This window comes from Erythrolamprus reginae, chromosome 3 (assembly GCF_031021105.1).
Source record: "Erythrolamprus reginae isolate rEryReg1 chromosome 3, rEryReg1.hap1, whole genome shotgun sequence".
Taxonomy (NCBI): Eukaryota; Metazoa; Chordata; class Lepidosauria; order Squamata; family Dipsadidae; genus Erythrolamprus; species Erythrolamprus reginae.
The window spans coordinates 45472360-45488487 of NC_091952.1; the positions used below are offsets into that span (position 1 = coordinate 45472360).

The 16128-nt window shown below is 41.0% G+C and overlaps 1 protein-coding gene across 6 annotated transcripts in view; it reads right to left on the bottom strand.

Annotated features, from left to right (window-relative positions):
- Positions 1–16128, bottom strand: part of PTPRF (protein tyrosine phosphatase receptor type F) — a 630248-nt gene that overhangs the window by 156346 nt on the left and 457774 nt on the right. For all 6 annotated transcript variants that reach the window (XM_070745049.1, XM_070745054.1, XM_070745053.1 and 3 more), the window contains one exon: positions 4441–4629. In XM_070745049.1, the coding sequence (XP_070601150.1) occupies positions 4441–4629 (189 nt within the window). The remainder of the gene's footprint in view (positions 1–4440; positions 4630–16128) is intronic.

Here is a 16128-nt window from a genome sequence, read left to right on the forward strand (position 1 = left end):
GAGAGAGAGAGAGAGAGAGAGAGAGAGAGAGAGAGAGAGAGAGAGAGAGAGAGAAAGAGAAGATGGTTCTATGTGAGTGGTAGGTGTGTATGTGAATGCGCCGGCCCACCACTTGTACAAATGGAGCTTTGCAGGTGAATGCCCACTTGCTCTGACCTAGGCTTCCTGATAAATCATAAAACACAAATGCTGTCTCCCAAAAAAAGCTCTTTTTATTTCAATGGCTGTGAATTATGTTCATTCCCAGCTGTAATAAATCCCAAACAATGTTAATTAGCTTGATAGAAGTCTGACACAGTCCTTCGGAAGAAGGCTGATAAGCACCAACCTTTATCTCACTTGACACGCTGCCAAAGACCTAATTGGCAAGTAGCTTTGCAAAGCCAAAATGAGCACAGAGTCAAATGGAGTTGCTGAGTTACACTGACCAGAACTGAACCAAGTTGCTTCCTGCAACGACTACCTCCAGTTGCTTCTCTTTTATGTCCTATGGGAGGGGCCAATCATCTCCAAGCCTTACTCCCGCATAGACCTTTTCTTCTGTAACTGTTTTGCCTTCTGGCAGCTCTGTGCATGAGTGCATTTGGAAACAGCCCCCTCCCCCAGTTCTTCTGCCTTCCTGATGTCAACCTTTGGAATTTCCCAGATGGCCCGGGCACCATGTCTGGCTCCACACACGGCGTCCTCCACACTTCAGGCTTGGCCCATGTTCCTCTCCAGCCTCCTCACTGTCGGATTCTGCTGCCAGCTCTGCAGGCCACTGACAGACCACAACACCGCTGCTTGCATTAGTGAAGCTGTGTATGTGGTCACCCACTTGTGTGGTCCGGTTCCAAACGGGCCAAGGCTCACTAGTAGGCAATGGCCCAGAAATTGCGTCTAGTCCTTTGCTCAATACAGGATCTACTAAAAACTCTCTGACTAATGGTCTCTGTTTCAAGTGAAGAACTCAAAACCTTGGTAGCATCCTGGTTGATAGCTTGTATCCAGTCAGAGAATTCCTCCTGACCTCTAGCCTGGACATACTTATTTTAATCCATTGGCTTCTCTCTGTAGTAATGAAGAATAGCTCCATTCCTTCGGTGAGACCATTCTTCAGATATCAGATGATTGCTATTGTATTTCCCTTCAATCGTCTTTTTTGGCAGGCTAGTCATATCCAGGTTCTTTAAGTATTACTTTATAGGTCTTGCTTCCTTGACCCTTCATTGTCTTGCTAGTGTTTCTTTGAACCTGCTCCAGTTTGAACTATGATGTGGGTTATTGTAGATAACACTGAATTAAATGGATCCTATCAAAATAACATTCCACTTCTGGCCTGATTTTCATAAGTGCTTAGTATTTATTGTACGCCCTAATACATTAGCAATATTTATTTGTTTAACTAATGCATTAATCACCTCCATAGCAGCTCAAGGAATTATATTTCACATTTACAGTGGATCTAAAGCTAAACATCTTGTACAGCATAGAGTACAATGGTGCTGCACACAATAATAATCACACCAGTTCTGACTTATGGGGCAGACAAAAAAGCATTCATATTCAAATCTTGTCCAATTTGCTGCCTAGCAAAATGAATGCAACTCATAGATACACATTATGTACCCACTGCTCTATTAAAAATATTACCAAGAACAAGACATAAGCCAGGATTTTCTTTCTATGCCGTTATGGAATGAAGCCACTTAAATACATAGCCTTCAAACTCCATACAGCTCTTGTGTTAACTCAACAATACTATTCCAAAGAATCTACCAAGCTGGTATCAAGTTATTTCTAATGGGATATTGTCCAAAAATAGATTTTGAAGCAATATATTATATGAGCTCCCTTTTTAATGTATACTTTTAAAACTATTTCTGGGATGGGTTTTTTTTTGCCCTGTATTAATATGACCAATTTTTCTCAAACAGCATTTAATCTACTATTTTGAGATAAAAGCTGGTTTGCACTTTTTCTTCTCTGAGATGTATATGCAAAGTTTGTTCTAGAACAGGAAATGTCAATCTCCCACAAAGCTTCAATAGGGCTTGCTGGCCATGATGCTTTATCTATAAAATTAAAGTGAGACCAGAATAAAATTCTACAGTAAGGTAAATGTTTTGTCCACTAAAAACTGAGTATAGTTGTTGTGGTTAGCTCTGGCCCAGCTCCTACCCCAAGGAATGTGTAGGTGGATGTGGGGGAAACATCCACATGCCACAGGCCTGTTTTGCTCTCAATGGAATCTGCCGACGAAGCCTCCTCTGACCATGGAAGTGTGAGTGACAGGGGAGTGTGGCAGACAGCCCAGGAGGAGATCAATCATCTGTATCATCCCTGGATTCTGAACAAGAATTAATGACACATCCACGCATGCGTAGAGTGATACATAGGAGACAACAACTGAAGGATTATTACAAGAGAAAATGAGGCCACCTGTGGTTGGGTGGGGCTGCTGTAATTAGTGCTACAGATAAAAGTGCGGCTTGGTGTTTTAGCCTCATGGCAGTTTATCTGATTCATTGTTTCATCAAGATCGTGGTTTTTGTGATGTTCAAGATTGTGTGTGGACTCTCTGGACTTTAGAATAGGACTTAATTTCCTAGTTATTGGGTGAGCAATTGGATTGCATTTAACCTGTGCCTTGTGTGTACCAGAAAATCCCTTTGACATTTAAAAAGGGAGCTGTTTCTGTTTTTCTGTTTATAAAAACTTTTGGGTTTTCCTTTTATCGTGTGGTGTGTGTCTTCCTGGACTAATTGCTAGGTTTTTTTTTTTTTTAAAAAAAAATCTCTCTTCCTATTTTATTTATTTTTTCTTGCAGATCAAGAGATGAAATGGAAAACTATACAAGAGCAGCAATCCTTCCACAATTGGCCAGTGTTTTGAAACCAACATCCCAAACAGGTTATTGCTAACAATTATCAATGACTCTAGTGTCCTAGTAAATAAAGAAATAAACTTTGCCCATCAACAGCCTTAGACCACTGGGATAAGTTTCCCTGTTGCTATTAATGAGTTCTGCTGAAGAGAGGCTTCAGAAACTAAGCAGGTACAATATTGCTGCCTATATTACAAGCTTCAAACTTAGAACTCTTTTTTTGATGGACTTATGAGTGAAACCTAATACACATTTGTCTGGAATTAAATTTTAAAAAATCTTAAATTTTATTTAGCATCTATTCATGGTCTCCATGGATATACTATTTTTGCTTATCTGAATTCCTCTCTGTCCTTACAAACAATGACCTAAAACTCTCTTTGGAATATGTAGTATTTATTAGGCTATAAGCTTACAGTTGAATAAATTCTCTTAAATCTGCTAATAGCTCCTTTGGAAATCAAATAAGAGAAAATTAGAGTAGTGTGTGAATACCAAATGAAATTCTCTGGAAATATGCTTGCAATATAGAAACAAAAAAAAGACCAGTTCAAATTTAGGACATGATGGCAATGTTAAACGTGCTTTGTTTTTAAACTCAGGTTTTCCTCTTAAGCTTGCTTATCAGCAATGGAATTACCTGAAATGAATGTTGCTGAGAGCCTATCAGGTGCTCAAGTGCTGCCCTACTCACTTGCAATTTCAGGTACAGAAATATATTTAAAAGCATGGAAAATAAGTATCCAATGGCATTCTTTAACAATGCTGCCTGTGTCGCACCTTTCAAATTAAATTAATGAGGGTGTTATTTCCTTTCACCACACACATCTTGAGAAAAAAGGTAAAGGTCACTGTGAAATTACATAAAATGTAAATATATCAGTGTAATTATTGCTCACTGTTTTATATGAAAAGATCTCAGAGTTTAACAACTGTCAGCAAGGGGCTAAATATAAACCTGTAGCTGCAGAATGTACTTTAGGATATAGGTATTGATCACACTGTTTATGGGCATACATGATTCCTTGATTGAGGCAGGAACTCCACTTACAATTGCAGCAAAGCTTTTCATTACCAGTGGACAGAGCTTCAGGAGGAGATAGTCGCATCCTTGAAATGTTTAATCCCTTTCGGTGCAATCAGACTAAAATATTTAAAGTTTTAATAATATACATAGCATGGTTTTAAGGTGCTGTGTGATTTACAACCCATTCTTGCCGAATCTCATAACGTCTTTCAGCTGAAAAAAGATCTTCAGTGCTGAGGATAAGATTTTATAGCCAGTGGACATGGTTGTTCAGAATTTAAAACTGCAAATTTCAATGTCAAAGCTTAGTCTCTGAATCCAAAACACGTTTTGAAATTACAATAAATATTTCAAAACTGACTAGATGTTCTTAATTGCCTCCGTCCATGGACGAACTGAGCAACCTTTCCCCCCACCACTTTTTAACCTGTAATTTTAAGTAGTGCTGCTAGTAATGTGTGTTCTTCTTTCCTGAGAGCAGAATCCAATAATGGAGTCGGAGAGAGACATAACGTAACAGAAGTTCACGATATGAAAAACTTTTTACCTGAACGAAGCTGTTTGATTCTGCCATTGCTAGCAGCTATGTCCACCGGAAGGAAATCTTTGTACCAGGAGATTTCGGGGTCAGGATTGCCGCTGGCAGCACAAAGCATTGTAGCTGTGCGGGCCTTCTCTACTACCTTGAGCTGGGGGCCCATATCTATACTTGGAAAGCCGGGAGGAAGTTGAGTCTCTGAAAGAAAAACAAACAAATCCCATTAAGAGTCAATGATGGGAAAACTGAAGGTTACTTTCCCATATTCCAAGCACTAGACAATCAAGACTTCGACACCACTATGTCTGGTTGATTGGCAAAAGACATTTCCTCTACTTTGGATTCTGAACAGTAAATCGGTTATTTGTACAGAATAAAGCAATTCAAATGTTCCGTGAAACGTTTCTGGGTGAACCCTTGTGCAACATGCATAGATTAAACAAGCATGTATCTTGTACCGAACTCTTCTGATTGAGGTTCTATGTTCCAGCAAAGAAATTTTATTTAAAAACCCAAAGAGCAAATGAATATTAACAAACTAAAGTAACTGCAAAACTGAAGAACCATCAGTAGAGAATTCTCAAGTGTGCATGGAGTTGGATTTGAATGTTTTCTTAGTTCCAAACCTATTTTTCTAGGATGTACACCAAGAAATTACAAAAACCTCTTCCTGACAGTTGAAGATATCGTCTGGGGCATGCTGAAAATGTGTAATATATCTCCTTGCCTTATATCACATTGGCGAAGTTTTTTTTTTAAAAAAAATATAGAACAGAGAGACAAAGAAATAATTCTTGATAGTGGCTGCGTTATATTCCCACAGACAAACATAGCTAAGTTTACTGTGACGATTGTCTTAGAAAAGGTCCCCAAGGACTCTAGAGCCGTGTTTGATAACAACTGCCAAAATCAGCTCATACTTCCAAAGCAAGATAACTATTTTCTTCTGAACTTGAATTGCAATCAAGATAGGCAAATATGTGGGAAAAGAGCCAGAACTTAAGGGCTTTTTAAAACACTAAAATCTCAAAATCTTTCTTTGAAAATGCTTAAGCAACAGTTTTCCTTTTTATCTTTAGCAGATGTGCTAATTTAAATAAAGCCAAATATGTGCTTCTATGGCAAAAGCCTTGAATTATTACAACTTTTGAATAGAGCGCTCTTTTCTAGGATTTCTAAAATAACAAAATATTCATTTATGTAATTGATTAATTGACTACGGGGAAAATGTGCTTATAAACAGATATGCCAAATGCTCAGCCACTACTTTTAGGTAACTGTGACTTCTCTAGTACCATCTGCAATTTAAAATGATGGATTATTCCCCCTAGAGTCCCAACACCATACTTTAAACCAGTGTTTCCCAACCTTGGCATCATGAAGATATTTGGATTTCAACTCTCAGAATTCCCCAGCCACCGGACTTCGGTGTTTTTGCGATGCTGCGATTTTGATGAGGCTCCCCTTGCTGGGAAACCCCACCTCCGGACTTCCGTTGCTAGCGAAGCGCCCGTTTTTGCGATGCTGGGATTCCCCTGCAGCATGCAAAAACATGGAAGTCCAGAGGTGGGGTTTCCCATGGAGGGGAGCCTCAGGGGAATCCCAGCAGCGCTTTGGCTGGCAAAAGGGGTGCATTTTGGGCTTGCACGCATTAATCACTTTTCCATTGATTCCTATGAGAAACATTGTTTCATCTTACAAACTTTTCACCTTACGAACCTCGTCCCAGAACCAATTAAGTTCGTAAGACAAAGTATCACTGTATTTTCTAAATCACTAAATGAACTTGCAGGACCAAATTGAACTATCATATATTAACACTAAATACCTTCCCATCACATCTATCAAAAATCCAGACACAGCCTCTCCATTTCAGTGCTAGATTTTATAACACAAGACAACATAAATGGGCTGCACTCTGGCTTTGGTGTTCAGAAGGTAAGGGGTTTGGGTGAAGTGCTACATTAAAAAAATAAAATACAAAAAAAGAGATTGGAATTTAGTAAGAGCTTGAGACATTTTGAATCTCCTAGTCTACCCTCCCTAGAAATCTCTTCTTTACCACCAAACAAAAAAAGTCTCTTTGTATAAAAGGTGCCATTGAAAATGAAAGGTTTTTTCCTTCTTCTTTAAATTGCTTTCTCTTTATTTTCAAAGGCAAAAGGTACACACAGCTTAACTGGAAAGACACCAGAGCTAGCATTCATTGACAAGAAGCAGCAACAGCACTGATTTAACCACAACACACACGCCTCAAATTTTAACAAAAGCAGGGATATACAAAAGTATCACAAGACACAGCTTAGCTTGCAAGGCAAGACACAAAAAGGAACAAACAAAAACTCTATTCAAACTAGCCAACTGTGCCTGATTTACCTTGCTGCTGGCAATATAAAGTAGGCAGTTAAGCCAGGGAAGACAAACACTCCAAGTGATCAAATGTAATCCCTAAACCTTCTATATTATTTCTCCGTTTTTGTGAGATAATATTCTAAGCAAAGAACCAGTCAATTCACATTTCTCCACATAGCTACACAACTGTTAATAAAAACGCAATATAAATATCCATTATTTATATATGGTTATTTATGGAAAGTATTTGCATACTGTGCCTCAGTGAAAAACCCACAAAGTAGTTTACAAATTCAATAAAACCATTATAAAAACATCCCAGTGTATGAACTGGTGGAATTAATGGCAGGGAAAGCCAAATTAAGCATAGGGCCTGGAATAAACAGAAGAAACGCTTTTCTGGAGGACGGAGGCTATCGCCATTGTCAAACTGAAGTCTCTAAGACAGAGCAGACATCTTCTGAAAATCACAAGTCCTTAGGAGGCTGATATACCGGTAAGTGGACTCATTCTATGAGGCAGCGTTGTCCTGAGTTATTTATTTATTTATTAGATTTGTATGCCACCCCTCTCCGAAGACTCGGGGCGGCTAACAACAATGAAAAGACAATTAAAACAAATCTAACATTAAAAATAATCTAAAAAACCCCAATTTAAAGAACCACTCATACATACAAGCATACCATGTATAAATTCTATAAGCCTAGGGGGAAGTGAAATTTCAATTCCCTCGTGCCTGACGACAGAGGTGGGTTTTAAGGAGTTTGCGAAAGGCAAGGAGGGTGGGGGCAACTCTGATATCTGGGGGGAGCTGGTTCCAGAGGGTCGGGGCCGCCACAGAGAAGGCTCTTCTCCTATTTAGGGCAGGGGTTTCAAACTCACCGACTAACAAGCTGTGAGTATTTTGGAACCAAACTGCAAAAGCAATAGGCAATTCAGTGCATGTGTGCTGTATTTGTGGGAGTGGCATGCTTGTGTGGCCGCTGCTCATGCACTTTCCCGCCACTCACACGGAACTACCCCTCTCCCTTCTCTGAAGAGCTGGAAATGTTGGGGATTGATTAGTTTCCATCCATTGTTTCTTGTCCTGTCTTCCAGGGCTTTGGGGAATAGGTTGACTTCCTCTTCTTTCTGGAAGTCCCTCAGATATTGGAACAATGCTTTCATATCACCCCAATTCTTCTTTTCATTAAACTAGACATACCCAATTCCTGCAGCTGTTCTTTGTATGTTTTAGCTTCAAGTGCCCTAAATATCTAATTTAATCTTGTTCAATGGCAGCCAGTCAACCACTGCAGACCTTCCAGCACAAATTTAATCTATGGCAGTGATGGCAAATCTTTCTTCTCTCGCGTCCCGAAAGAGCATGCGTGTGTACTATTGCGCATGTGCAAGTGCCCACACCCATAGTTCAATGTTGGGGGAGGGCGAAAACAGCTTACCCCACCCTCTGAGGCCCTCTGGGCTCTCTAGGAATCTCCTGGGAGGAAACAGGCCCTCCCCCCGCCCTGTGGTTTCCCCAATCGCATGCATTATTTCCTTTTACATTGATTCCTATGTGAAAAATTGCTTCTTCTTACAAACATTTCTACTTAAGAACCTGGTCACGGAACGAATTAAGTTTGTAAGTAGAGGTACCCCTGTATTCAGACCTCAAACCCAGACAATCAATTGTCGATCAATTTCCGGTCACAATTCAAAGTGTTGGTTATGACCTTTAAAGCCCTTCATGGCATCGGACCAGAATATCTCCGAGACCGCCTCCTGCCGCACGAATCCCAGCGACCGATTAGGTCCCACAGAGTGGGCCTTCTCCGGGTCCCGTCAACTAAACAATGTCGGTTGGCGGGCCCCAGGGGAAGAGCCTTCTCTGTGGCGGCACCGGCCCTCTGGAACCAACTCCCCCCGGAGATTAGAACTGCCCCTACTCTTCCTGCCTTCCGTAAACTCCTTAAAACCCACCTTTGCCGTCAGGCATGGGGGAACTGAAACATCTCCCCCTGGGCACGTTTAATTTATGCATGGTATGTCTGTGTGTGTGTCTGTTAGCATATGGGGTTTTAAATATTTAAATATTTTAAATTTGTCTGATTGCTTATGATTTGTTTCTACATGTTGTGAGCCGCCCCGAGTCTTCGGAGAGGGGCGGCATACAAATCTAAGTAATAAATAAATAAATAAATAAAACTGCATCTCATTCTGAAATTTCTGAGGGAAGACTATTTCCCATTTAACAGAAGAGGGAAAAACCTTGACTATGCTGGTCCAATTCCCATTTAGTTAACAACAACATCAAAAAAGACGCCTTATTTACTGTGTTATATTCATGCTGCAGCTCTCACAACCAAACGCAAACATGGACCATCAAGATTGGGACCATAAATTCTGGCAGTCTTCATTATCAGTGATTCCTAAAAGACAAGGGGAGGTTTTAAGAGCCCAAGATAGATAAAATATGGAAAGGGTTGGTAACTGGCAAGTGTCATTGTGAAACAGCAGATGTGGAAATAAGAATATGGATCTTAAGAAACGGAACGGCGAAGGCCACAGATAGGATTGCTATCTTTTTTTGACTTCGGTCACACGCTCCAGCCTTTTAACAACAGAACAACAGGCACTTGACAGTTGTGCTTCTTCCCTTTTCATTCCATGCGGAGAAGGTGGGGAGAACTGCCCTGTTTCTTTTTTGCCTGGCACAACAGCTGTCAAGATATTCCCTCAGGCCCTGTCTGTATACTTCAAAGTTCTTGAGTAATTCAATACTGTATTATATATCGTATTGATCCCATAAGAATACGAAAACATAAGAAGAACCAAGCTGAATCCTAGTAAAGGACCATCTTGTCTGGCAATGGCGCAAACATGCTGTCTCAAGATTTCTGAATTAACATTCGTATAATTTATTTTATTTATTTATTTATTTATTATTTAGATTTTATGCCACCCCTCTCCGCAGGCTCGGTGCAGCATACAAATAATTTACATTATTATGAATACTATTCTAACAAAATGAAATATAAACTACAGTGATCCCCCGCTCGTTGCGAGGGTTCCGTTCCAGGACCCCCCGCAACGAGCGGGTTTTCGCGAAGTAGCGCTGCGGAAGTAAAAACACCATCTGCGCATGTGCAGATGGTGTTTTTACTTCCGCAGCGCTAGCGAGGAGCCGAAGATTGGGGGCGGCGCGGCTGTTTTAAAACGTCGCCGCCGACATGGGGGGCTCACTAGCACCCCCCCTAACCCGGGTTGGGGGTTCGGGGGGTGCTAGCGAGCCCCCCATGTCGGCGGGGACGTTTTAAAACACCCGCACGGCTTTCCAATGAGTCCCGAAGACAAACGTCAAACTTCCGCGTTTGTCTTCGGGACTCATTGGAAAGCTGCGCGGGTGTTTTAAAACGTCCCCGCCGACATGGGGGGCTCGCTAGCACCCCCCTGAACCCCAACCCGGGTTTGGGGGGGTTCTAGCGAGCCCCCCATGTCGGCGGTGACGTTTTAAAACACCCGCGCGCCTTCCCAACTGAGCCCTCAAGCCAAGCGCCAAAGGCAAACGTCTGCGCTTGGCTTGAGGGCGGCTCGCGGGCAGGCAGACTGGGGACAAGCCGTTCGCTCGGGCCGCTTCCCAGCTGAGTACTCAGCTGGGAAGCGGCCCGAGCGAACGGCGTGGGCGGGAGAAGGGCACGCGAGCCGCGGGCGGGCAGGCTGCGGACAAGCCGTTCGCTCGGGCCGCTTCCCAGCTGAGTACTCAGCTGGGAAGCGGCCCGAGCGAAGCGGCAGCAGCGAGGAGTTTGCATGGGCGGTGGGGAAACTCCTTGCTGATGCGGCCGGGAAGACCTAGGGAAGCCGCCCAGCAGCTGATCTGCCCGGCGCCATCTACGCATGCGTGCCCATAGAAAAAAAGGGCACGCATGCGCAGATGGTGTTCTGACTTCCGGGTTCAAAAATCGCAAATTACCCTGTTCGCAATGGTCGGGGACGCAATAACCGGGGGATCACTGTATATGTTATTATATTAATTTACTTAATCTGGAAAGAAAAATTTATCATATTGTAAGATCAGAGGCTTCTTAAACCCGATTTGATGATAGATCAAAACGAGAAAATACACAACCACAACTTTGTACAATCAGAACTGCAGAAAAAGCAACTGCTACCAACCTGCCTTCCATTGAGGACCTGTATACTGCACGAGTCAAAAAGAGGGCGGGGAAAATATTTACTGACCCCTCACATCCTGGACACAAACTGTTTCAACTCCTACCCTCAAAACGTCGCTACAGAGCACTGCACACAAAGACAACTAGACACAAGAACAGTTTTTTTCCGAACGCCATCACTCTACTAAACAAATAATTCCCTCAACACTGTCAGACTTTCTACTAAATCTGCACTTCTATTCTACTAGTTTTTCTCATCATTCCTATCACCCATTTCCTCCCATGTTGACTGTATGACTGTAACTTGTTGCTTATATCCTAAGATTTTTATTAATATTGCTTCTTCATTGCTTATTTGACCCCTATGACAATCATTAAGTGTTGTACCACATGATTCTTGACAAATGTATCTTTTTTCTTTTATGTACGCTGAGAGCATATGCACCAAGACAAATTCCTTGTGTGTCCAATCACACTTGGCCAATAAAATTCTATTCTATTCTATATAATACAGTGACAGAATTATGGACTTTATGGAAACTTTTCAGGGGAAATAATTTCTGGCAAATACAGGTATAGTCCTTGATTTACGACCACAATTGAGCTCAAAATTTCTGTTGTTAAGTGAGACATTTGTTAAGTGAGTTTTGCCCCATTTTATGACCTTTCCTGCCTCCATTGTTAAGCAAATCACAGCAGCTTGATAAATGAGTCACCCAGTTGTTAAATGAATCTGGCTTTCCCATTGACTTTGCTTGTCAGAAAGTCGCAAAAGTGGATCCCAAGACCCCTGCTTTACAAGTTTCAACTTTATCTCCTATAAATACAGTACCTATTTATTTACTGTGCGGCAACCTAAACCATACAATAATTCATAAACCCCCAGACACACCCGATATTGTATCACTGCAATAAAATTAGTTCGAGCTGCTTGACATAGAGCATATATTTGGACAGGGAAAAATCTTACCACCTGTATGATCAGGGAAAGCATGTTGAGAATTTGCCCTGCTAGTGAGATCTGCATAGCACTTTCCTCAAGAGAGAGAATCATCCCTCCAGGTTTAAAAGCTATAATTAGAACACTCCTGAGGCATGATTAATCACTAAAATTAAATAACAAATTTATTCTTTTTCACTAAATAAATATTGATAGCTCAGTTCCAAGGATTTTTCAGATCAATCCCAGTCAGGATTTATGTTTCAGTTCAGAACAGAAATGACTTCAGTTGTTCTGGTACATGATCTATGACTAGAAACAGGCAGAGAAAAAATTGGTTCTACTGATTTTTCTGGATATTTCAGCAGCTTTTGTTATTAATGCACACTTTATCATCAAATTACCTCTTCTTCAGTTACAGTTGACACTAAGGGTTGAGGGATTTTTATATTAACTTAATGCATATTTGTCAGAGGTTAGGAATTATATTTATAAGGTTCTTTCAGTTTCATTCTCCTATTAATGTCCAATATGACTTTGTTTTAGCTTCCATATTTTTCAGAGTATAAGACGCACCAGAGTATAAGACGCACCTTAGCTTCTGGGGAGAGAGAAATATGCCTACTAGGTACAGTATTCATCTGGCTAGAGTCCTTAGTCTGGTCAGTTTCAGCACATTATTTTATCCCCTGGTTAGGGCTTTTAAAAAACCATATTCGGAGAGAGTAACAATGAAAGAGCTTGCAAGCTGTAAGAGCTGGAAACATTGTTAGCACCTGGTTAGGGCTGGAAAGAAACATATTTGGAGTAAGTAGAGCAATGAAAAAAACCCTGCAAAGACATTCTTTGCAGAGAGTAACATTCTTCGCAGAGAGTAACAATGAAAGAGCTTGCAAGCCGCTAAAAGCTGGGAACATTGTTAGCACCTAATTAGGGCTGGAAAGAAACATATTTGGAGCATGTAGAACAATGAAAAAAGCCTGCACAGACTTAGGTATTGAAAAACATTCTTTGCAGAGAGTAACAATGAAAGAGCCTGCAAGGAAAGAGCTGAGAAGATTGTAAGCACCTAGTTAGGGCTGAAAAAAAAGCTTAAAGGAAAAGCTACATTCAGAGTATAAGACGCACCCAAATTTTCAGCCTCTTTTAGGGAGGAAAAGGGTGCATCTTATACTCCAAAAATATGGTTTCTGGTATGTGGTTCAATTTTGTTTTCATCATTACCGTCACCACTATATTATTGAAATATTATTTTAGTCATCTTTTGCCCCTTTCAAGAATACTGCACTCTAGAAAAAGTACAGGTAAGAGCAACAAAGATATTTATGGCACTTGAAGCTAAAACATACAAAGAACAGCTGCAGGAATTGGGTATGTCTAGTTTAATGAAAAGAAGGATTGGGGTAATAGGACAGCATTGTTCCAATATCTGAGGGACTTCCAGAAAGAAGAGGAAGTCAACCTATTCTCCAAAGCCCTGGAAGACAGGACAAGAAACGATGGATGGAAACTAATCAAGTAGGAAAGCAACTTAGAACTAAGGAGATAATTTCCTGACAGTTAGAACAATTAATTGGGTCTATGACAATTCACCAAGGCCCACTCACCATAGCCAACTTGCTAAGGCCAGTTCAATGTGGGACAACCTGCCACAGCCAACTCACTGCAGGACAACATTGAGGGACGAGAGTTACACTAATATCAAAGAAATAATAGAGCAATAGAATCATTAATATATGTTTGGTTTTATAATAAAGGTTTTTAACTGTTTTAATATTGGATTATTATATGCTGTTTTTATTACTGTTGTTAGCCGCCCCGAGGGGCAGCATACAAATCCAATCAATCAATCAATCAATCAATCAATCAATCAATCAATCAATCAAAGGATGCAAAAGGGGTGGCAAAATGAAACATAAATAGCAAAAAATAAAATATTTTTATTTATTTTAAATAATTAAATAGAATTGTTAAATTGTCCCACAGCAAGTTGTCCAGTGGTGAGTTGTCCAATGATAAGTTGGGTATGGCAAATTGGCCATGGTGAGTTGGCTGTAGCAAGATGTCCCATTCCGCAATTAATTAGTGTAATGACTTGCCTCCAGAAGTTGTGGGTACTCCAACATAGGAGTACCTGTTTTTAAGAAGAGATTGGACAACCATTCGTTTGAAATGATATAGGGCAATGATGGCGAACCTTTTTTGCCTTGGGTGCCAAAAGAGCGTGTGCGAAACAGCTTCCCCCACCACCTGGAAGCCCTCTGGAGGCCAGAAACAGCCCGTTTCCCAACTTCTGGTGGGCCCAGTAGGCTTGTGCTTCACCCTCCCCAGGCTCCAAAAGCTTCCCTGGAGCCAGGGGAGGGTAAAAATATCCTCCCCCATCTCCCCCCCTGGAGGCCAAAAATGCCCTCCCAGAGCCTCTGTGCGAGCCAAAAATCAGCTGATCAGCGCACACATGCATGTTGGTGCTGAGCTAGGGCAACAGCTTGTATGTCAGCAGATATGGCTCCGCTGCCACCTGTGGCACCCGTGCCATAGGTTCGCCATCACTGGTATAGGATTTCCTGCTTGATCAGGAGGTTGAATCAGAAGACCTCCAAGATCCCTTCCTACTGTTATTCTGATTGCCATTTAGCTTCTGACTTCAACATATGGAAAAATCACTCACTATCTATTTTGTCATCTTTTTCATTCATTTCGTGCCACTTTCAACATTTCAATCAAAACACATTGCATTTGAAAAATAAACTGTCAGATTTTGAGTAAGAAGAATCCTTTTAATGAAACATTTATATTTTTGGAGATTGCAACGCATAACAGTGATTCTGCTTTCTGAATATATATTTGTAACTGTTTTGGTGCTTTTATGGTTTTAATTACTGTGATATTGTTTGTTGCCCAGAGTAAATTGGATTGAGATGGGCAGCTATAGAAACTGAATAAATCAATGAACAAATAAATCTTTTATCTAGTAACATGATGCTGGAATTCAATTAAGGCCATATGATCAAGCGTGGAACAGCAATTCAAGAGACAGAAAAAAGTCTATTATGTTAAGTCATTTAGGTGTAACTACAACTTCACTATAAGTTATATATAGGCTGTCTCTGTGTATGTGTGCATTTACAAAACACATTCTTAAAACAGCTTTCCAAAAAAGGAAATAAATTGAGCAATTTGTGGAGAGTGATCTAATAACTATGGTGAAACAAGTGATGACCTGCATATCCCAACAGAAACTTTGTGCCAGACATACAAAGAAAGGGCTTCAAAAGCCATCTGGTATGTTTGATAAAGTAAAAGATTCGGGTTACTGTTAGCAACAGAAAACAACACAAATAGGTAGTATAGTTTATAACAGCCCTGCCAGCAGACTGTAGTGTGGCACTTTGAAGAGACATACTGAAAGCGCACTTTCAAAATTCTGCATTCCGAGTGGAATGCTTTTAAGAGGCTACTCTCTAGGGACATGAAACAACAGACAATAGCAAAATACAATATAAGCAAAGTGTTCACAAATACATACATGATCTTTAGCTCAAATATCTAAGCCTGATTTTTTAAAAAAATACCAATAAAAAAGTACCAATAAAAAGACTAGCAACCTTATTCGTTAGAGCGTCCAAAAGCCAATCTCGATCACCGGAACATAGAGACTTTAATAAAACCACTTAGCTTTCGTTAGCGTGCTGCTAACTTCGTCAGAGTTTTTAAAAATGCCGTGGGAGACAAACATCTTTATAAAGCATTACTCAGTCTGCTCATTGCCCGCGTCACGGGGCCACACCCTTCCCTCCCCCTGCGGTAAGCCTAATTGTGGGCTTAATCCTGCTGGCTGAAGGGAGATCTACCACTTTTGCTCGTGTTTGTTGCCTTTTTCCCTCCCCAAGGGAGGGGGTGGAATTGTGAGGCTTAATCCTGCTGGCTGTAGGGAGATCTACCGCTTTTACTCGTGTCTGTTGCCTTCTGTCGATGACACGTTTACCATCATCAAACAACGGGATAAAATCAAGTTCATGAGAATTCTTAATTCCATATATCCGGATATTCAGTTTACGGCGGAGGAGGAGGCCAATGGCAAACTGGCCTTTCTAGATGTACAGATCAACCGGAACCCGGATGGAAGCATCGACACGGAGGTGTACCGCAAGACCACCAGCACGGACAGCATGTTACACAACGAAAGCAACCACCCCAACGCACATAAAGTCAGCTGCATACGGACATTATTCAACAGGATAAATACCCATT